General features: G+C 39.6%; 3 protein-coding genes across 3 annotated transcripts; 2 read left to right on the top strand and 1 right to left on the bottom strand.

The window, feature by feature from the left end:
• The first annotated feature begins 335 nt into the window (after positions 1-335).
• Positions 336-10,741, top strand: dis3 (DIS3 exosome endoribonuclease and 3'-5' exoribonuclease). The gene is made up of 21 exons (XM_047351144.1): positions 336-806; positions 897-1,054; positions 2,933-3,129; positions 3,242-3,315; positions 3,415-3,582; positions 3,736-3,897; positions 3,990-4,103; positions 4,391-4,528; positions 4,648-4,794; positions 4,884-5,000; positions 5,096-5,197; positions 5,483-5,547; positions 7,127-7,211; positions 7,315-7,442; positions 7,574-7,660; positions 7,792-7,948; positions 8,297-8,511; positions 8,609-8,777; positions 8,940-9,098; positions 9,192-9,314; positions 10,258-10,741. The coding sequence occupies exons 1-21, from the start codon at positions 588-590 to the stop codon at positions 10,324-10,326; spliced, it is 2,853 nt and encodes a 950-aa protein (XP_047207100.1). The 5' UTR covers positions 336-587; the 3' UTR covers positions 10,327-10,741.
• On the bottom strand, positions 10,668-18,060 carry bora (bora aurora kinase A activator). Its single transcript, XM_047351146.1, has 12 exons — positions 17,912-18,060; positions 17,547-17,701; positions 14,822-14,928; positions 14,677-14,722; positions 14,494-14,572; positions 14,378-14,422; positions 13,601-13,657; positions 13,233-13,510; positions 12,958-13,117; positions 12,313-12,875; positions 12,072-12,212; positions 10,668-11,330 (listed from the first exon to the last, which is right to left on the bottom strand). Exons 2-12 carry the CDS (start codon positions 17,697-17,699, stop codon positions 11,289-11,291), a joined length of 1,671 nt encoding a protein of 556 aa, XP_047207102.1. The 5' UTR covers positions 17,700-17,701; positions 17,912-18,060; the 3' UTR covers positions 10,668-11,288.
• mzt1 (mitotic spindle organizing protein 1) lies at positions 18,047-22,407 on the top strand. Its single transcript, XM_047351147.1, has 4 exons — positions 18,047-18,185; positions 18,285-18,400; positions 19,275-19,420; positions 21,884-22,407. The coding sequence occupies exons 2-4, from the start codon at positions 18,349-18,351 to the stop codon at positions 21,911-21,913; spliced, it is 228 nt and encodes a 75-aa protein (XP_047207103.1). The 5' UTR covers positions 18,047-18,185; positions 18,285-18,348; the 3' UTR covers positions 21,914-22,407.
• The last annotated feature ends 635 nt before the right edge of the window (positions 22,408-23,042 follow it).

Below are 23,042 nucleotides of genomic sequence, written 5' to 3'. Positions count from 1 at the left end.
CTTCATGCATTTGTTTATTTACAATCAAATGTAAAACAGAGGAGCTCAGATTGGTAAAACAACAGACCTCACAGTCTTACAGATCAAAAATCATTGGAACAGTAGTTTCTACAAAAAATGCCACCCACATTATGGCGGAGACTGGCTCATGATCCGGAAGCTCCTAAACCTCACTCTCGGCGTCTACTCTAAGCGGAGTACTGTGGTGCAGTACAACCTCCTGACGCTGGGTTGTGCTAGCTGTGAATTTCTTCGTTATTCAGCTTCTCTCCTGCCCTCCTTTACTTTGTTTTCATAAAAAAAAAATAGAATGGACAACCAAAACTACCCATGCTATTCATTATTTATTTTAGCTTAGCTGAAAAAGCTGTTAACTTTTCAGAAATATACCTTCCTTTTTAAATTACTTCAAGATAGAGGTTACATATATAATATCAACAACATCTAAGGTAGAACACTCACAACTCTTGGAAAGTTTTGGCCGTCCCACAAGGTTAGTTTACACATGGCAAGTGGGACTGTCTGGCATCTTCAGATGGTGGGATAAGGTTAGTAGAATTTAGATTCTGTGGGCTTTTATCTTCAAAATGTTGAAGTCTAAAACCTTTATTAAGAAGACCCGATCGGGCGGGGTGATGAAGGTCGTTCGTGAGCACTACTTGAGAGATGATATTTGGTGTGGGTGTGAAACCTGCACTGAATGCAAACAGGACTCCGCGGTGCTGCAGAGAGACGCGTGTATTGAGAGCAGTCTGTGTTCCTATCCACACTATCTGGTTCCTGACACCAACGTGGTGCTGCATCAGGTAATAACATAATTAGCTACGTTTCCAAACGTGATCACATGAACTTTGCCTCTCATTCTACTTTTGATGTTTATGTTCTTTTTACTTCAGATTGACGTGTTAGAAGATCCTGTGATTCGCAACGTGATAATCCTTCAGACTGTGCTTCAGGAGGTTCGTCATCGCAGTGCACCAGTTTATAAACGCCTGAAGGACATCATACATGAACAAGGAAGACACTTCTACACATTCACCAATGAACACCGCAGGTACCAATGAAACCACAAATTCATTTGAATGCGTCACAAAGTGCTCTTGTGATATCTAAAATCTAAAAACTTGTTCTGACTACATTTCTGAATGTTCTTGACTATGGTGACATGATTTATATGCATATTCCTTTGCCCTTCTCTGTTTAGACTTTTTGTATCAGCGTTCGTTGTGTTTTAATAAAAATACAAAATAAATTAACAACGCATTACTGTGTTCTGTAATCTGGTTCCACAGCCTTCGTTAAGCCTAAGGAGACAACATCACTGGTATATTTTATGTACTTTCTTTAAATCTTAAACCTTTGCTATGATTTGCAATTTACTCCAGATTTGTCTTCTGTCTGTTTTTCTTCCTAAACTTGGTAGAGCTGCGTTCTCTGATTTTACACATTGATCCTGAAATAATCTCCAGAATGCAATGAAGCTTCATGCTTTTCTCTCTCAGGGAGAATTTTAAGGTCCTACAGAAACCTCTGTCAATAAAGACTACAGTTATCTATGCTAAGCTGAAACTTATACGTATTTTGTTGACTCTCTAATGGTTTATGTTTTTATGTATTAGGATGTCAATATCAAACGGTTACCTTGTTTCTTGCAGCGGTGTGTCTGCTTGGTCAGGTTTCATTTGAAAAAGAGATCTCAAGGGACTTCTGCGTTGAATGAAGATTAAATAAATAGATGCTAAATACCAAGGAGTAAAGAGCCTTCCACTTTCCAGCACAATATTTCAGTGAAAACAGTGTTTCAGCTGCTACCTGTATGACCCCCTCTCTTTTCCAAACGGTTATGGTCAATCGTTGTGGATTTTAGTATAACAATGGCCATCAGTGAGCTCTAGATGGACAAACTGTCTACTTTTAAGGCTAGGCTTAAAACCTTCCTTTTTGATAAAGCTTATAGTTAGAGTGGCTTAGGTTATCCTGAGCTATCTCTGTAGTTATGCTGCTATAGGCTTAGGCTGCTGGAGGACATAAGGACCACTTTCACCCTCTTCGCTACATTCTCACACTACTCTCCAATGTTGCATTATTTGCTGTTATTTCAGCTTTTAACTTTGTTCTCTCTTTTCTCTTCCTAGAAGCTACAACTGGCCTGACTCTGTGTCTACCTGTGACACCTTTCTGGAGAGGGGCATCGTCCAAGCTTCTGCTGGCAACAACTTAATGCTCACCCTCTACCGATGATCCACATAGCCCTGTCTTTTAGTGTTTAACCCTTTCTCTCTCCTAGACATGGCAATTGACTGAGCTTTTACTGTGACTAACTCTATGTCCTCTCTTTCTGACTCTAACCTTGAAAACTGGCTCAGAGTTTATCTGTTCTTTCTTTCTAGGTGAAACAACTAAAGGAGCTACATCCATTAACATTTACTTTTCCTTCCCATAGAAAGTACTTCTGGATCAGTGCTTCTTTGTTCTCTTTGTGTCTCTGCTCTGTTCTCTCAAACCCCCAGTCGGTCGTGGCAGATGGCCGCTCACACTGAGCCTGGTTCTGCTGGAGGTTTCTTCCTGTTAAAAGGGAGTTTTTCCTCTCCACTGTCACTACATGCAGGCTCAGTTTGAGGGATTGCTGCAAAGTCAATGCCAGTGACTGTCCACTGTCTCTACATGCTCATCCAAGAGGAGTGAATGCTGCAAGTCACTGACTGGATGCAATCTGTTGGGTTTCCTTAGACAGAAAAACCTTTTATCCAATTTGAATTAATAACTGAATCTGACTGCACTGTTCAATTGTTAGGATTAATTGGAATGTATGTACCTGACTGTTGTGAAGTGCCTTGAGACAACATGTGTTGTGAATTGGTGCTATATAAATAAAACTGAATTGAATTGAATTGAGAAGTTATATATAGTCGCGTTGACTCCATTCTTCCAGAGAGACGTTCATTGAACGTGAACCAGGGGAGAGCGCCAATGATCGTAACGACCGGGCTATCCGTGTGGCCGTCAGATGGTACAGCCAGCATTTGAAAACGTCTGAGTCGGGCCCAGATGGTCTCAAAGTGGTCCTCCTCACCAACGATCAAGGCAACAAGCAGAAGGCTGAGGAGAACGGCTTGGTGGTGTACAAATGTAATGTTTATTCCTCTACCATCCTCCTCACTACAGTAATGAAGATAAAACATGCTTGTATATGTCACCAGATCAACAGTTTGTTATAGCTGAATATTGTCTAACGTTCTAGTTGAGGAGTACGTCAAGAGCCTAATAGCAAACCCTGAGCTGGTGGATCGGCTGGCTTTGTCCAACGATGATAAGGTAAACACAACTTTGCGCTAGCGGTTTACAGAAATAAATTAGGTTTCATACTGAAAGCGTAGTTTTCATCCTGCGGCTTTGCTTTCTGCTCTCCCTCAGAATGACATCACCAGCAGTAAAGTATTGTTTCCGGAGCATCTTCCTTTGTCCAAGGTTCAGGCAGGAATCAAGAATGGCTCATTTCTCCAGGGCACCTTCAGGGCCAGCAGGGACAACTATCTGGAGGCCACGGTTTTTGTCCAAGGAGAGGGGGAAGACAGCACTGAGGTGTGTGTGGACTCTTGTCTAAGAAGATGTGCTGGAGTCCTGTTAATTTCCTGAATTGTGGTTTAGGGTTTCTGTCCAAAGAATTTGTTTGACAGTCAAAGAAGGCACTTTAAAGGGTCAAAAGCTATGTTTTACTCTTCTTAATGTCTCCAGGTTCTTATCCAGGGCCTTCAGAACCTCAACAGAGCAGTGCACCAGGATGTGGTTGCTGTACAGCTGTTGCCAAAGAATCAGTGGGTGGCGCCTTCAGCAGTTGTGCTGCAGGACGACGGTGCAGCGAAGGACGATAACGTTGACGGGGACGAGGAGGAAAAAGTGATGAACACCCTTCACAGAGGAACAAGTTTATGCTTTTCAACAACATTCTTTTTAACAAACCTTATTTGTTGCTGTCTCTGTCTGTCCAGCTAAGCCGATCATTAACCGAGGCGGCCAGGAAGGCAACGGGAAAGGTGGTGGGAATCATCAAAAGGAACTGGAGGCCGTTCTGTGGCATGCTGAATGCCTCTCAAATCAAAGAAGTATGTTGACCCCTCAGCTTGTCCATGTCTTAAAAATATAACGCTTTTAATTATGCAGGGTTCCTACACAGTTTGGAAAACACGGGAAAAGCGTTATTCATTATTAATATATTCCAGGTCTGTAGTATAGAAAAAAGTATTTATTCCTAGTCCCAAACTTTGTAGGAAACCAGATTGTACACCACCACCTCCTGCTAAAGATGGTTACCTTTTTCTTTGCAACCTTCTGGCGCTGTGATGTCTTACCATCAGGACTTACAGCCCCGACATTTCATGTTTTTTTCCAGTCCACTCGCCATCTTTTCACCCCGGCAGACCGCTGTATCCCACGCATTCGCATCGAAACTCGACAAGCCTCCACTCTTGCCGGTCAAAGGATCATGGTGGCCATTGATGGCTGGCCCAAAGACTCCAGGTATCCAAATGTAAGTCCCTTCAGATTGATTTACCACAGATGAAAAAAGAAATGCAACTGATCTTGTTTCTGTAATGTAGTCCGAAAATGGTATAACATTTTCTCTTCTATGAATTTTGTGTGTTTTAGGGTCATTTTGTCCGCAGTTTGGGAAGTGCTGGGGAGAAGGACACAGAGGAGGAAGTCCTGCTTCTGGAGCACGACGTTCCACATCAGGCTTTCTCTCAGGCCGTGCTCACTTTCCTTCCCAAAATGCCGTGGATCATCACACCAGAGGTAACATCTCCTGCAGTTACACTAAATATTCACAGTTTCATTGTTCATTTATTAACGGGTGTATTAACTTGTATGTATGTGTTTGTTAGGACATGGCACAGAGGCAGGACCTGAGGCATTTGACAGTGTGTAGTGTGGATCCTCCAGGATGTACAGATATAGATGATGCTCTGCACTGTAGAGTGCTGGAAAACGGAAACCTTGAGGTGCTTGTTTTGTGCATATAAACTATCGGTAGCAGTACTGAACTGTGTGTCATTGGTTCGTGTGAATTTGTCAGCTTGCAATTTGTTTGCTGTAGGTGGGGGTTCACATCGCTGATGTCAGTCACTTCATCAGACCTGGCAATGCTCTGGACAAAGAGGCCGCTAACCGTGGCACCACTGTGTATCTATGTGGCAAAGTAAGACAATCTAACTCAGTTTTTAACCCCTTAACTGTATAAGATGGAATTCATTATGTTTGTAATGACGAGAAAAAATCTAAACATAACTAAAAATGTTTAGATGCATGATGTCCCGATAATCACTAGAAGTCTAATTCTTCAGGAAGAACCAAAGTTTTTGCATGGAAAAATGACTAATTAAGGAGTACATTGTTTGCTGTTTGCATCCCTTTTACTCATAATTTAATTTCTGAATAAAAGCTGTGAACAGTTGTTAATGTGGGCCAATGTGGTTCCCCACAGAGGATAGACATGGTCCCTGAACTGCTCAGCTCCAATCTTTGTTCTCTAAGGTCCAATGTGGAGAGGTGAGAATGAAACATACACATACTTACTCCAAAGCTATTGGCACCTCTCGTAAAGATGTGTGAAACTCCTTAAAATGACTTCATCTGTTACTGTAGTAGGATCCTCTCACACTAAAGGGTTCTGAAAGAAGCCACATTTACTTTAAGGGGGAAAAATTCCAGGTTTATATGAGATCATGTGTGCCATACTTATGGGCAACACTGCTGTTAGTACTTTGTACAGCCCCTAGACCAGGACTTGGTATTTTCCTATAACATTTCTCAAGGTTAAAGGATTCAGGTTGAAGGATCTTTGAGCGTTCTTTTTTGCACAATCTCTCTGGATCATCCTGCGTTCTTTCTTATGCTCTCTTGTCTTCAGCTCAACCCACTTGTTTTTCTAAAGGTATGCAGACTGAGATGGCCATGGAAAAGGTTGATTTAGTTGGCTGGTGAACCATTTCACTGTTGATCTGGCCATATGTTTTGGATCATTACCCTCCTAGAAGATCTAGTGACAACCCGTTTTCAGTTTTGTGGCAGAAGCTACTAGGTACTCTTTGTACTACAAGTACCTGATGCCATGCACTCTTTGTAGCAGAAACAGGCCCACAGAATCATAGATCCTCCGCCATACACAGCGATTGTCATGAGGTGCTTTTCCACATATAAATCATTTGTTCAAGAAAAGATAAGTTTTAGTCTCAAATGACCAAAGCACGTGGTTCTTTTTAAATTCCTTGTAGAGTTTAAGGAACTCCACATGTTTTTGTTTGGGATCTTAAGACAGAAAGTGCTTGTCTTTCTGGCCTGCCTCCCAAACAACAGTTTGGCATGTAGGTAGTTTCCAGATGGTTTTACAGAGACTTGGTGACATCAAGATGCCATTTGTTCCTGCTATTCTTAAAAGTTGAGCTTTGGACATTTTTCATTACCTCCCTTACCATCCTACTTACTGAACTTGGTGGCAAGATGGAGTTGTACCGTTGTCTGGCCCTGTTTATTACGGTTACAGTTGCTTTATAAGTTTTTGATTATTACTTGGACTGTAGAAATGGACACGTTTAGCTGAGCCTCTACTTTTTGTTGCCAGTTTCTGACTTAAGTGGATCACGACATATTTGCCTTACTTGAATAGTATGTTCTCTTTTCTTTCTTATTTTGAAGAGTGGCTGTGAAAAAGGGGGGGAAATAGGCCCAGGAAAATAAAATAAAAAAGTATTTACAGTTCTTGGAAAATCTGATAAAATTATAAAAGTAAAATATATATTAAAGAATGTTTTGGTTACACTTATTTCATTAGAATTGCTGTGGTTTCTTATATTTGTGACAACAATAATTTTCTTTAAAGATAATTTTTTAACATGGCAAATTTTTTTTTCTTTCGCTGAATAAATATACTTAAAAATAAAGCAGGATTTTTCCCAAAAAGATGCCTCTGCATTACAACATGAATTTATTTGCAGGCTTTTTACACATCTTTACCGTGGGTGTTGTCAGTTCAGCATAAAAAACAGATCAGTCTGGTGTTCCTCTATTTTAAACAAACATCCAAAGAAACACTTGAAAATTGAGAGTTTCTTCTTTTCTCTCTCCCCAGGTTTGCTTTTTCATGTATTTGGGAAATGAATCGCAAAGCAGAAATTCTGAAGACTCGATTCACAAAAAGTGTCATTAACTCAAAGGTGAAATACCAACAAGAAAAGACTTATTTTAAATATATTTTCATGGTATTTGTCTCTAATTTTAATGGTCACTCGGGTTATTTTGCTGTTTGAATTCGTTTAGGCGTCTCTCACTTACGCCGAGGCCCAGATGAGGATAGACGATGCCAACAAGAACGACGATGTCACAAAAAGTTTGAGGGGCCTCAACAAACTTGCCAAGATCCTCAAGAGGAAGAGGATAGAAAACGGGTAAGGAAACGGCGGATTGGTGAATTTGTTACAGAATTAGGTTGATACATTTGAGCGCTCAGCTGGGATAAGTGTTATAACCAATTTTAAATGACGAGGTTAAGTTTTGTGTCCACTTTTCATGTCTTCAGGGCACTGACGCTGTCTTCCTTAGAGGTCCGGTTCCACATGGACAGTGAAACCCATGATCCAATTGATCTGCAGACTAAAGAACTCATGTAAGCTACTTTCAGAGCAATCATTCAGCTGAAGCCCTTACTTTAAAAACCTATATATATATATATTGTTTATTTATTTTTTCTGTTTAACAGTATTTTTAAGGTCTTGACGACTACTTCTCTTTTATCAGGGAGACAAACTCCATGGTAGAGGAGTTTATGTTGCTCGCCAATATTTCAGTTGCACAGAAGATTTATGATGAGTTTCCGGAGTGTGCTCTGTTGAGGAAACATCCAGCACCGCCTCCATCCAACTATGACATCCTGATCAAAGCTGCAAAGTCCAAGGTTAGTTCGCACAATCATGCTTTTTGCGCTTCTCTTGGATCTAAATGTCCAATGTAAGGGACATTTTTTTCACGTTGGTGGGGGTGGATGTATGTATTTGAGCCTGTATGTATAATTCTGACCCTGTATGGATTCAAAAAACATCCACAATAAGATCAAATTTATGCATGTTAATTTAGTTTTTATGTACGTTGCAAAGATCATCTTGTCCTGGAAATGTTGAAATGCATCGTTAAAAACCCAGAATGACCCAGGACATTCATTCTGATGACGAGTGTGTGTAAACTCTACAAAGATGACCTTGCTTTAGCTTTCTGGTTCAAAGTTTCTGTTCCCGTGTTTGATCAGGATGTGACGATCCACATAGATTCAGCCAAGGCACTGGCCGATTCCCTGGATGTGGCCAAAGTGAACGGTTTCCAGTATTTTAACACGCTCCTGCGCATATTAGCCACTCGCTGCATGATGCAAGCAGTCTATTTTTGTTCTGGGATGGACAGCGACTTCCACCATTATGGTCTCGCCTCGCCCATTTATACGCACTTCACCTCTCCAATTAGGAGGTATGAAAATGCTATGTATTTTGCAGAAATTTTTTTTTCCATGGAAAAACAAAATCCAGCACAGATCATTTTAATTTGCGGTTGGACCTCTCTGCAGGTATGCTGACATCATAGTGCACCGCCTGCTGGCGGTGGCAATAGGAGCTGACACCACCTACCCAGATTTGATGGACAAACACAAACAGTCGGCCCTCTGCAACAACCTAAACTACAGACATAAAATGTCTCAGTATGCACAGAGAGCATCTGTGGCCTTCCACACACAGGTAAACATCTAAAGGTCTTTAGACAAGAAATAGGAAGTGTGACCTCCACTATATTATATGTAACATAATCAGTATTTATGTCTGATATCTAATCAGAAATTGATAGGATGTCCCATCTTCTGTGATCACATATTTACCCCTTCAAAACCTCATCTCTTATAGCTGTTCTTCAAGACCCGTGGAATACTCAACGAGGAGGGATTCGTTCTGTTTGTGAGGAAGAACGCAATCATCGTTCTAATTCCGAAGTTCGGTCTGGAAGGAACCGTCTTCTTTGACTCCAAAGACAAAGCTTCTCCTAACCTTGCTTTTGATGAAGAGGTGCGGACAACCCGTTTCAGTTCTCCTTGCATTTCAGTCATTTATTTATTCTCAGATGACTGTTAAAGAGCTGTTCTGTGTACACATGTCCAGGGTCCCACTCTGAAGGTGGAGCAGCACACCTTCCACATATTTGACCAGGTGAAGGTCACCATCAGCCTGGATAACTCCAACATTCAGCACCAGAAGATCCACATGGCTCTAACTGAACCTGTGGTAAGGGCAGCTTAAATCTTAGTCCAAAGTATTTTTATCTTCTATTTCTATATTTATTATATTATTTAATTGAATATTTATTTCCTCTATTTTTTATATAGTTGTGGACATTTGGTTGCAATGTATTAAATTGGTACTGGCTTGAATAGTGATCAAGTCTTTATCTGTAGGTGCCACAAATAATGAATTTGTAGATTTTTGTAGCATTTTTTTCTTTCTGTATAAACAAAACAAAATAAGTTTTAGTGCTTCGTTTGACATTTGAGATCCAGTTTAGGAACCACTGCTCCAGTTGAATGTGAATTTAAAGTTGGCTTTAGACCAAATAAGTAGCAAATTTCCCTTTTTGTATTTTTTTTTAATTGTGCATTCGGCCAGTAAGCTAAAATGCAACTGTGAAGCCGTCTACAAGAAGGGACAGAGCAGACTGTACTTCTCAGGGAAGCTTAGGACCTTCTGTGTTTGCAGCAAGATGCTGCATATGTTCTATAAGTGTTGTGGAGAGAGTGATCTCTTCTGCCTTCACCTGCTGGGGTAGTAGCATCAGAGCCAGGGACTTAAAAAAGCTCAAAGAGATAATAAGGAAAGCTGGCTCTGTTCTGGGGACTCCTGGAGATCATTGTACAAAGAAAGATTCTTCATAAAATGAAGAAAATTATGGAGAACCCTGAGCATCCTCTTCATGAGACTGTTGTACAACAGTGTCTTCAGTCAGAGGCTTCTTCAGATCTGCTGTCAGACGGACCTCTACAGAAGATCCTTCCTGCCCACAGCCTTGAAATCCTGCAGTGGGAACCCCTGCCTCAAGCTCTTTTTGTTGTCAGTGTACATTTATTTGTGGAAAAAAAAAAATCACTGCTGGAGAGTAGCTTTAATAGAAGTAAATCCTGGTAAGACAATATTTGTATTTTGTCAAAATCATGTTTTTTTTTTTTTTATATAGATTCCTGGTGTTAGCGTTTCTGCACCTGAGACGGAACCACAACCCAAGAAGCAAAAACTGGACCGCTGAAACGAGCGCTGTAATTCACCCAACATCCCCATAAGATCCTGACTTTACATTTGTACTTGCTGAATACGATTAATTGTTGTGTTTGGAGCAAGTATGCTGGTCATTAAAGTAAGTTTGACACAGTAGATGGGACACTGATCCATTTTTACTTGTGCCACTGAAGCCATTCTTTTACGATTTAAAACATGACAAAGGGCACAATTTTAAACAAAATAAAAACAAATGTATTGTGATATTTACAAAGAGATATTGCTACAGTGTTTCTAATCGTGTCACTGAACCTGTTAAACTTACTTTGCTCTGCATATAAACGGAAGAACTCAAACATTTTGAGGCGAAGATGAAGAATTTCAGGTATTTTAATGTGAAATTCCCATTCAAAACTGTTTCAAAATAAAAGAGTTCAATTTTTCAACTCTTATTTAATGGCATAATTTGTTCATCCTGTGTATTTATTGCAAAATTACAAATAAGACCCAAAGACAGTCTGATTTAGACAAATATTGATTGTACTAACAAGAAAGAACTTTATAAAAAAAATTATACAGTTTTATAAAAATATAAATACAGTACAAGTCTGTCATCTGATCCATCAAGTTGATCCCATTAGCACCAATTAAAATTGCAATTCTGCCACAGGCATCAATACAGCATTCAAAAAGGTCATTCAGGTACAAGTTTAAGACTTTTTCTGAAAAAAATTCCCAATTTTATCAAACCACTACATTTTAATCAAAAACTATGACAAATAATCAGATTTCAGTGGTTTACAGAATGGCTGAAACATAAATACATAAACCATACAGGCATAGAGTATTTGTTGTCAGTCAGGTATCTGTTGCCCTGTAGTTTCATTCACAGCATAAGATCCTGGTAAGTGTTAATCAGCATTTCAAAACGAGTTTTTCTTGAAACTCAGAACAAAGTAATCATCATAGGCTTTCGTTGGAAGAGCGTCCCTTTTAATGGAGCAATCCGTTGTGGCAGTGGGGCGGATAAAATGCCTGAAAAATGACAAACCTTCATTAGTGAATGTGGTGGAAGAGTTTAATCAAGCAGAGATGTTGGGTGAAGTTTCCATTAAGCTACTTATTCCTTGGGACTATGGTGCATCGCAAAAATATTCACACCCATGAACCTTTTGACATTACCAGTGAAAACTGGAAAAAACCCACTTTATTTTATTGGGATTTTATGCAGTAGAACACAATGTAGCACATAGTTGTGAAATGAGAAATGGATATGTGGAATTCAAATGTTTTTAAAAAAAAATCTGAAAAGTGTGTAGTTTCATCTCAGTATAACTACAGCTGGTCTGTGAAGCTTCATGAAGACCAAAGAAAACAAGAATAAGGGATAAAGTTTACTGTACTTACTTTACACCATCAGACTTTCAGCTGAATGCTAATCCACGCAACTCTTTTCAGATTTTTTTATTGAAAATTTTAATCAGTTTCCGTCCATTTCACAATAATGCCCAATTGGGTGTTGGTCTATCATATGACATGTAATTAAAATACAATGAAGTTTGTGGTTGTAAAATTGAAAAATGTAAAAAAGTTTTTATTAGGGCTGCACGATATCAGGAAAACGTTTAATTTCGATACTGCTGCTGAAAAGTGTGATAAATATATAAATTATGATTAACCCACATTTTTCTGACTTTAAATTAGGTTTTAAATGTACCCAAACTAAGAGATTTAGCTTGTTCAAAATAACATAGAACACCCAATGATTAACCTCACCTTAACTTTATGGAGTCGAGAAAGGGGAAACGCTTCTTCTACCAGGTGGGAGCTGAGGGACTCTTTGCTGTGACAGTCTGAGCTGATGCCATCGATGAGGCTAGCGGTGCCAGCTGAGGTGGTGTTATAGCCACTGTCCACCTGCACAACATTTAATGATAAGAAACAGTCATTCACAGAAGTCCAAATCTCACTGAAATAGAAAATTAAAAGGTTTTGTTGTCAAGTTTCTCTCTCCAACCTGCATGCTGGAGTCGTAGCGAATGCTGCTTCCTTCTGCCAGAATAGACACAAACATCTGAGAGCTTTCCGTTGCTGACACATTTCCCATACGGGAGCTGGTCAGTTGTCCTGAAGGGCCTCCACCTTCTTCCTCATCCTCCTCCAGCCTGTTTTTTAGTACCAGATTTTTTCTTTCTTCCATTTTTACATCCTCAATAGTTTCCAGGTTAATTCTCTCAGGGGCAGCACAGTGCCCATCTGTTGCCAGAGGTGATGTTGGATCTAGTTCCATGGCTGGGAGGGAAGATGAGGAAGTGGTAACAGAGTGTTCTTCAGCCTCCTGATTGTCTTGGAGATTTGGGTTAAGGATTGCCGAGATCAGGGGAGGGGAAGCCCAGCAGCGGACTCTGGGTCTGGGCTTGGGTCTGGAAGTGTGTCGGGGATCATGCAGGTAATGGAGTTGGAGAGGGGAGCAGCTCTGAATCGGGGAGCATCCTTCGACAAATGGACTCTCAGTGAGGGCAACATCTGCACCCAGCAGACCTCCATGTGGGGTAAAGTTGCTTTGCTGTTTCCGCTCACCTGGGAAAAAAAAATTAACCTGAATCCTCACAGCATCTCACGGTTTGGATTCTTAAAACCCGTCAAAAAGCAGATCTTCTACCTGAGCCTATGGGAGTCTGTGCCATGTGAAGAATTGGAGAAACAGTCGGGGAGATGCGACCAGCAGGAGATGACTTATCAGGAAACAGAGGACTGCTGATGCTGCCCAGGCTGCAGTCTCTGAAGCAGCTCTGCTGGATAGGACTAGATGAGAACTGGCCCTGTAGTTAAAAACAATGAAGGACAACACTTCTTTACTTATGTAAGTCTTTATATTCACTAATTTCAGCTCAAAATACATTAAAAACAATAATTTCAAAAGACTTCACGACATACCGTAGAGGGAGTCTGGGACGACCTGCCGCAGGCCAGAGGTGACGAAAAGACAGATTTTAGAGCTTCCCCTTCAATACTTTCACCTCTTGCTACAGCTCCTCCTCTGTGTGGAGACGACCCTACCAGTCTACCTTTAGCTCTCTCAGGGCTCGGCGGGGTGGAGCTGTCAGAACTGCTGTAACTGAACTGACCATCAAGGAAGAGTTTTCGTCTCAAGGAGGAAGAACTGAGGCTCTCCTGCACGGCATCACATGCCTCCTCATAGCGATAGTATTCTCCTAAAGCGAAGGAACAGACATTGTGGTATGAATAGGTGATAAAAGCTAAAGGACATCCTCTGACTTTGATTTGAATCAATAAATGCTTACCGAGTAATTTCTCCAAATCAAAAGCCAAAGGTAGCGAAAGGGTCGTCTGGCAGGCAACTATAATAAAAACAGAATGGTTAGTAGGTTTAGCCATGTCAAACAAGGTAAGATGTAGAGATCAGAATCCAAGCTGGTTCTGAAACAAAAAGTCTTGCAATGTTATAAATTATTAACATCCTGGGTATCAAAACTTTTTAAAACTGTCATTTTAGTTTCTTTTCCCCTGTCTTTTTTGGTCCTCCTGGTAATGGTGTGTAAAATCTTCTTATTGTGATTTTTTTTTTACTGTTCACATAAACTAAGTGATATTGTAACCAAGTAGTGTAGGATCTGGAAATTGTCGTAGATTCGAAACATAAAAAGAACCTCTAACATTCGCCTTTTTTTTAAAAAAAAGAAACTTTTTGCTCAGTTTTGGTGTTTTTTTTATTTTCTTGGTCTAGAAAACTGTCTATTCTGATCAACGGTACATGGGTCACTCTCTAAAATCACTTGCTGTATTCAGCCAGGTTTAATGAATGAGCAAAGTGAACAAAGTGCCTGTTTTCAGTGTGAGATTATGCTACTGGAATAAAAATGATTGAATTTAATTTGACATCTTCACCAGGGATGCCAACAAATGTGGTCGGCCTTGTATATAATGCAGTATTTTAGAGATCCAGTTATTTGCATTGACATACGGAAGAGGAACAGACTATTAAAAACAAATTCTCTTTGAGAGGAAAAAGAAGGATTACCTACAGATTATATTGGATGTTATACAGAAGGCAAACCCACCTGAGACATTTTCTGACTCCTCTGAGATTGCTGCAGAAAATGGACCTAAAAATGAAAATAAAGAAGTTGCATTGAAAAAGAAAAGTAACACACAGATTTCCAATAACATTACTTACTTTTCTTGTGCAGGAGAGGGGCTCTACGGGTTTCTGGTGCTGCCCAGGGGGAAGGCACAATAGCTCCTTTAGTGAAAAACTTCAGTGGAAGGTACAAAAGACATAATTACATGACCAAGCTGGCGCTCATCATTATAAAAAACATTATTACAGAATTACCACTGATATATTAACATTGTTTACCTGCTCAATAGCATTCTGACATTTTTCCTCAATCTCAGAATCCATCCTGAAATAAAGTAGAATAGAAACTTATCAGACACAGATTTAAGATTAGCTGAATTATATCAGCTAGACTTTCTTAAGAAGTTCCAGTTGTAGGCTTTACCTCGTCTGGCTGAGGTAGAATGACTGTCGCTGGATTTCCTCCGGGTCTATGTGCACTGGTAAAAGACTGGCCATTTCATCAATAGACCAGTTAAACTTAGGCGGGGTCTGGGGAAAACACAGTTAAGAAAGGTTACATATTGTATAGTACTAAATAAAGAAAAATGTGCCAAATATTTTTTTACATTTTGTCAAATTTTAACCACAAACTGCAATGTTTTTCACTGGGGTTTTATGTGACAGACCAACATAAAGTAGTGCATAATTGTGAAGGGAAGAGAAAAAGATACATGGTTTTCAATAGTTTTTTATTTCTTACAAATAATTTAAAAAAAAATGTGGCATACATTTGTATTCAGCCCCCTTAGTCCAACACCCATAAAAAGAATCCAGTATAACAAACTGCCTTAAAAAGTGCCCCAAGTAGTAAATAGGTTCCACCTAGAGCTGTACAGTGGTCATCTTAATATACAGGTCCTTCTCAAAATATTAGCATATTTTGATAAAGTTCATTATTTTCCATAATGTCATGATGAAAATTTAACATTCATATATTTTGGATTCATTGCACACTAACTGAAATATTTCAGGTCTTTTATTGTCTTAATACGGATGATTTTGGCATACAGCTCATGAAAACCCAAAATTCCTATCTCACAAAATTAGCATATCATTAAAAGGGTCTCTAAACGAGCTATGAACCTAATCATCTGAATCAACGAGTTAACTCTAAACACCTGCAAAAGATTCCTGAGGCCTTTAAAACTCCCAGCCTGGTTCATCACTCAAAACCCCAATCATGGGTAAGACTGCCGACCTGACTGCTGTCCAGAAGGCCACTATTGACACCCTCAAGCAAGAGGGTAAGACACAGAAAGAAATTTCTGAACGAATAGGCTGTTCCCAGAGTGCTGTATCAAGGCACCTCAGTGGGAAGTCTGTGGGAAGGAAGAAGTGGGGCAGAAAACGCTGCACAACGAGAAGAGGTGACCGGACCCTGAGGAAGATTGTGGAGAAGGGCCGATTCCAGAACTTGGGGGACCTGCGGAAGCAGTGGACTGAGTCTGGAGTAGAAGCATCCAGAGCCACCGTGCACAGGCTTGTGCAGGAAATGGGCTACAGGTGCCGCATTCCCCAGACCTGAGCTACAGAGAAGCAGCACTGGACTGTTGCTCAGTGGTCCAAAGTACTTTTTTCGGATGAAAGCAAATTCTGCATGTCATTCGGAAATCAAGGTGCCAGACTCTGGAGGAAGACTGGGGAGAAGGAAATGCCAAAATGCCAGAAGTCCAGTATCAAGTACCCACAGTCAGTGATGGTCTGGGGTGCCGTGTCAGCTGCTGGTGTTGGTCCACTGTGTTTTATCAAGGGCAGGGTCAATGCAGCTAGCTATCAGGAGATTTTGGAGCACTTCATGCTTCCATCTGCTGAAAAGCTTTATGGAGATGAAGATTTCATTTTTCAGCACGACCTGGCACCTGCTCACAGTGCCAAAACCACTGGTAAATGGTTTACTGACCATGGTATCACTGTGCTTAATTGGCCTGCCAACTCTCCTGACCTGAACCCCATAGAGAATCTGTGGGATATTGTGAAGAGAACGTTGAGAGACTCAAGACCCAACACTCTGGATGAGCTAAAGGCCGCTATCGAAGCATCCTGGGCCTCCATAAGACCTCAGCAGTGCCACAGGCTGATTGCCTCCATGCCACGCCGCATTGAAGCAGTCATTTCTGCCAAAGGATTCCCGACCAAGTATTGAGTGCATAACTGTACATGATTATTTGAAGGTTGACGTTTTTTCTATTAAAAACACTTTTCTTTTATTGGTCGGATGAAATATGCTAATTTTGTGAGATAGGAATTTTGGGTTTTCATGAGCTGTATGCCAAAATCATCCGTATTAAGACAATAAAAGACCTGAAATATTTCAGTTAGTGTGCAATGAATCTAAAATATATGAATGTTAAATTTTCATCATGACATTATGGAAAATAATGAACTTTATCACAATATGCTAATATTTTGAGAAGGACCTGTACATGCTTGCATCTTATGTTTTGCAACATTTGGGATAGAGAAGCTGGTCAGAGTTGATGGAAGGATGGATGGAGCTAAACATAGGCTAGGACAACCTGTTAGAGGAAGAAATGACGCAAAACTGGGGCCAAGGTTCACCATATTCATGATTTAGAAGGGCTCTGTCAAAGTCCATACCTTATCCAATCTGTGGAAACTGTGGCAAGACTTGGAAAATGCTATTTACAGATGCTCTCCATCCAAGCTGACTGAGCTTAAACATCTTGACAAAGAAGAATAGGTGAGTTTGTTGACAGGCAATGTTGGCAGGGATGTAACCCAAATGACTTGAAGCTGTATTTGCAGTTAAAGGTAGTTTGTTCTACAAATTATTGAATGGCTGAATAAAAAAAATAAAAAAAAACAAGCTGCACTTTTCAGATTTTTATTTATTAATGTGGAAATACAAAAATCTTTTTCCTACAACATAACAATCATGCGTTCCTTTGTATTGATGTATCAGATGGAATCCTAATAATTTACATGGATGTTTGTAGTTATAGAATGACAAAAGGTTACAGGTCTGTGAATAATTTGTAAAGCGTTGTATAAGAGCACCAACAATATTTCTTGTTTTGCAATCAGAGGTATGCATCATATCGAGTATGTTCAACATTTGTAATGGGACAGGGGATTTAAAAACTTACAGCCTTGCAGGGCTTGGATTTGAAGACAGACGGGCTGGGAACCAGTGGTTCCCTCAGGTGGTGGTAGTCATTGGGACTCTCAAAGGGATTTCTGATGGAAGGCCTACCTGGAGTCTCTGGAGTGATCTGAAGCTCGATGTGATCCCCCATCATAGCTGAAAACAACAAATATTTGTCTGAATAAAAGAAACCTAACGTTTCAAACACAAAACCTTCTAAAACGATATAGTCTAGTAAACCCAGTGCTTATTTCGTTACGTGGTTAGCTCGGTACCTTGGCTACATTAAAAGGAACTTTGCGTAGACACGTTTAAAGACATCACTTAAAACACACAAAATAAACATTTTCTTCAGTTGGTACTTACAACCAATAGCTAATACATTAATAGCTCGGACCTCGGCGAATAGATCGACAGTTTTTTATGAGAAAAATTAGCAGCACAGGTCCAGCTAGGAGGCAGTTCAAACGCTCATTTCAATTTCATCCACAAAGTCAGCCAGCCAATAGAAATGTTACAGGATGTTCTTAGGAGCCAATGACGAATTCCGTGTCGTCACTTCCTTCCCCTAGTTTCGATGCGGGAATCGTTGCAGGCTAGGTAGCCAGCTAGCTGCTAATGCGACCTGCGAGTCATTTAGGTAGATTTAATCATGCTATGTCGTATATAAGTTGAACAGGGCACACAAACTCTGACTGAACTGTTGGAATAACATAGTCTTCTTTTATATTATTTATAGTTCGCTGCGCAGGAGATTGCGCTTCGGTTAGCTAGCGGCTAGCAGGTTGTTTCAGTTTATCACTATGGCAAGTGCAACAAACACAAACCTGAACGCGGTCCGGGAAACAATGGATGGTAAGTACAAAATCTTAACAGTCTGTGAGGGTAACTATTTATTACAACAGGATATTTGGGTCACATGAAGAGGAGGTGGGAGAATATACTTTTTTTCTAATTAGTTTTCCCGTATTATAAAAAAAAAAATAGGTTAATTGTCAAGATTAAGTTCATATATTGAGAATAAACTCGATTATTTCTGTCAATCTTTTCCTTTTTTTTATTTTTGCGGCATAAACTGCAGTAATAAAAGTGTGGAAAAGCCATAAATACATGCATATTTGTATCTGCTATATTGAAGCATAAGTCCCACATGTTTTATGTTGTGTTGTCTGCTGAGAAGTCATTTTTAAGTATCTGTGTGTACCAACAAAATTACAAATATTGAGTAGTAACATTATGAGCCATAAAAATGTTAACCTGACCTAAAACTATTAGCATGAACAGTAATAAAGTTGTTTTTATGTACATAAACAAATAGTCATGTACAGATCTGTTAGCTTTACGGAATATTACTTTCCATCAGTGAAACAATTAAGAAATGTATCTGAAGTTTAAACAAGCTACTTTATTTACCCCATTTTGTTTACATGACTATCACCTGTCTATGCATCTAGGCCTGCTTAGTTCAATCATAATGATTCAGCTTTAGTCTCTTGATAACTAAACTGTCATAATCTTCACTTCATGAAACGAATAGCATTTAAACATGTCTTCCCCAAAATGCTGATTTATTGCCAGTATTGTAAGTTTATTTTTGACATTTTTACCAGGAAAGAATAATAAAGCATCATACTTTTTCTTCAATTAGTATACTTTTTTTTTTTTTTTTGTGACCTTAATATGTCACCTCGTATGTCAAATTCTTCTTACCTTCCTCCTCTTTCAACAGTCCTGCTTGAGATCTCAAGGTTGTTGAACACCGGTTTGGACATGGAGTCCCTGTCCATCTGTGTGAGACTATGTGAGCAAGGCATCAACCCAGAAGCCCTGTCTGCAGTCATCAAGGAGCTGCGTAAGGCTTCAGAGACCCTCAAGGTACAAAAACAAGCTTATCTGTTAATGTTTTTTTAAAGGGAAGGAAAGCAAAAATAGTGTTGGGTATTAGGTTAGTGTATGGGATCAAACAGCATTTGGGATAAGATCAACAACGTCCCATCATCCCGTTGTTCCCCACTAGCAAGGGTCTGCAGAAATCTTTGTACTCGTTAGTTATATCTGTCCATTAGTCCCTACTCACTGTCCTTATTATACAACATACTGGTCGATGGATGGTGGTAGTCTCCATAACTGTAATCACTGGATTGGGATTTAAAGGAGGTATTTGCCACAGCATCAGGATATCTCGCATCACACCCACTGGTTTGTCGATTAGTTGGAAGAATGTTCGCTGGCAGCCTTCTAGGACATCAGAGTGGGTTCAAATATGTTAGTATGGAAATGTTCAACAACACCAGTCTCTTACTTGTAGGTTTTTTATGGTGCAAGTGTAAATAATTCTTCATGTTACTATGGTGTCCCAGAGGTCTCAGGCCAAATACAAAAGTCAAAGCACAAATAAAAAGACTTGTAGATGCTGATGGCTGTGGCCAGGAAGGACCTCCTGTAGCGGTCTGTCTTACAGCAGATCTGAAGAAGCCTCTGACTGAAGATACTCTGTTGTTGTAAAAAGGTCTCATGAGGAGGATGCTCAGGGTTCTCCATAATGTTCGTCAATTTATGAAGAATCCTTCTTTCCACAATTATCTCCAGATGTTCAAGAGGAGTCCCCAGAACAGAGCCAGCCTTCTTTATCTGCTTGTTGAGTTTTTTTTTTTTTTTTTTTTTTTACTCCCTGGCTCTGATGCTCCAGCAGATGAAGACGGAAGAGATCACTCTTTCCACAACAGACTTATAGAAGATATGCAGCATCTTGCTGCAAACACTGAAGGACATAAGCTTCCTCAAGAAGTACAGTCTGCTCTGTCCCTTCTTGTAGATGGCTTCACAGTTGCTTCTCCACTCCAGTCTGTTGTCCAGGTGAACACAGAGATATTTATATTCCTCCACCACCTCCACCTCTTCTCCCATGATAGAAATAGTTTTTGACTTATTCCTGTTTCTCTTAAAATCTACAATCATCTCCTTTGTTTTAGTCACGTTCAAAATGAGATGATTGTTTCCACACCATGCCACAAAGCAGTCCCCCAGCTTCCTGTCCTCAGCTTCTTGTCCATCTCTGATCCACCCCACGACTGCAGAATCATCCGAGTATTTCTGCAGATGACAGGAGTCTGTCTTGTACTGGAAGTCTGAGGTGTACAGAGTGAAGACAAATGGTGAGAGTACAGTCCCCTGTGGTGCTCCTGTGCTGCTGACTACCTGGTTAGACTCACAACCCTTCAGTCTCACAAACTGTGGTCTGTTTGTCAGGTAGTCTTTGATCCAGGAGATTGTTGAGGCCTCCACCTGAGTCTTCTGGAGTTTCTGACAAAGCAAATCAGGCTGGATTGTATTAAATGCACTGGAGAAATCAAAGAACATGATCCTCACAGTGCTGCTGGCTTTGTCCAGATGACAGTGGGTTTATTGAAGCAGGTGTATGATGGCATCTTCAACTCCAACTCCACAGCGATAAGCAAACTGAAGGTGGTCCTGATAGTAGGGATGGGTACTGAATTCATTTTGTAGCATTCAGGTTATTTGCAGTGTTCATAATTAGACTCATAATACAGGATTTGTTGCTCAACAGTAAGAGATATTAATCATCAGTCTGTGCATTTCCAACTAAAATAATCTGTTTAACAAATGGTATCATCACAGAAACGAGAAGTTTCAGTTGAAGTTTTACATTTTTTCACTGCAGCTGCTTGTGTTTTGATTCTGAAATCGAGATCACCCTTAAATTATTAGATGTGAAATTGGTGATCTGGATTTTCACTGGAATTTTGTTGATGTAATCAGATTTTTCTGAGTAACATGAGGCAGTCATTCGTTCGTTCATAAAATCAAGGTCCATGTGTAGATCTAAAGCAAATATTTTGCAGATATTATAAAAACACATAATTGATATCAAGATTCATCATGTGCAAACAAAAGTATTTTTAAATGGTTTTAATTTAGAGAAAACTGATGAATCAGTAAGTTATAATTTTGATATACCTTTTGTGTTTTCCTTCATTTTGTTTTTTTTTTCTCGAATTTTTACCCAGTTATGTAAATTTTCTATTATACTAAATGGTCTGAACCATAACCTTTTAACCCTTAAGCTAGCTAAAAAGTGCCCGCTCATTCACCTTTTAATGAACACTAAAGTCAGTGGAAGTGACAGGGAAGTTTACTGCCTGCTGTTTGGAGCTACCTGAGGTTGAGATTCCTGCCTAAAACACACCAACATGTTGAACTGACTAAAGAACTATCCACCAGGTTGTTGATCATTGGCCATCCCGTGGCCCGGTACAACCGACTTGTTTTTAACAATTAATTAAGCAGTTTATATATTTATTTCTATTTATCGTTTAGGTTTCTGAGAACTGCACAAACCTAGGATGAAAATAAAGATATCATCACCTGAAGTTGGGATCATGAACAGTTCCTGAGTCTGCTCCAGCTGATGGCTTTCCAGCTAAGTCCGATTTTCTTCTGGCACGTTGTCTCCTCCTCCTCAGCGGCTGTCCGATTCTGCACTTTGACGTTTGGGTTTTCATATAGAGATAACAACATCTGTCTCCTGGGTTTTTGGACGTCTACTGGAATGAGATCATTCGTCCCTCAGTTTGTGATATGTGGGATTAAGTTGGCAGCAACACTCTGGCCTTAATTTAAGAGAAAAGTTCTGTTTCCCATCAACTTATGCATTTTTCATATGCATATTTTTACTGGGTTTTTTTTTTCAGATATGTATGAATTTTCATCTATTCTTAGATGTTTTAGTTGTGTATTTTTTCACTCAATTAATATCCTTTGGACATTGTCAATCATTCTTGTAATGCTTATGAATAAAATACAATAAAATTAAATTAAATATGTAATATTTGTGACCACTAGAGGGAGATGTGTGCTTCTTTTTTCGTTAATCAGGTCTTCAGGTGGCCAAAGGAAATTTTATGATATAAGTTCAGTTTTTCTGAATTTCAATCAAAAACTATTTTAAACCAGATTTTAAGCCCTTATTTCCATTACTTCTTGTTTCATTTTAACTATTCTGAGCAAGTAAAAAATTTTTCACATAGTGTATTAGATACAGGTCCTTCTCAAAATATTAGCATATTGTGATAAAGTTAATTATTTTCCATAATGTAATGATGAAAATTTAACATTCATATATTTTAGATTCATTGCACACTAACTGAAATATTTCAGGTCTTTTATTGTCTTAATACGGATGATTTTGGCATACAGCTCATGAAAACCCAAAATTCCTATCTCACAAAATTAGCATATCATTAAAAGGGTCTCTAAACGAGCTATGAACCTAATCATCTGAATCAACGAGTTAACTCTAAACACCTGCAAAAGATTCCTGAGGCCTTTAAAACTCCCAGCCTGGTTCATCACTCAAAACCCCAATCATGGGTAAGACTGCCGACCTGACTGCTGTCCAGAAGGCCACTATTGACACCCTCAAGCAAGAGGGTAAGACACAGAAAGAAATTTCTGAACGAATAGGCTGTTCCCAGAG

Source organism: Girardinichthys multiradiatus, chromosome 22, assembly GCF_021462225.1.
Source record: "Girardinichthys multiradiatus isolate DD_20200921_A chromosome 22, DD_fGirMul_XY1, whole genome shotgun sequence".
Lineage (NCBI taxonomy): Eukaryota > Metazoa > Chordata > Actinopteri > Cyprinodontiformes > Goodeidae > Girardinichthys > Girardinichthys multiradiatus.
The sequence above is the reverse complement of the archived record's forward strand: the minus strand, read 5'-3'. Positions and strand labels throughout refer to the sequence as shown.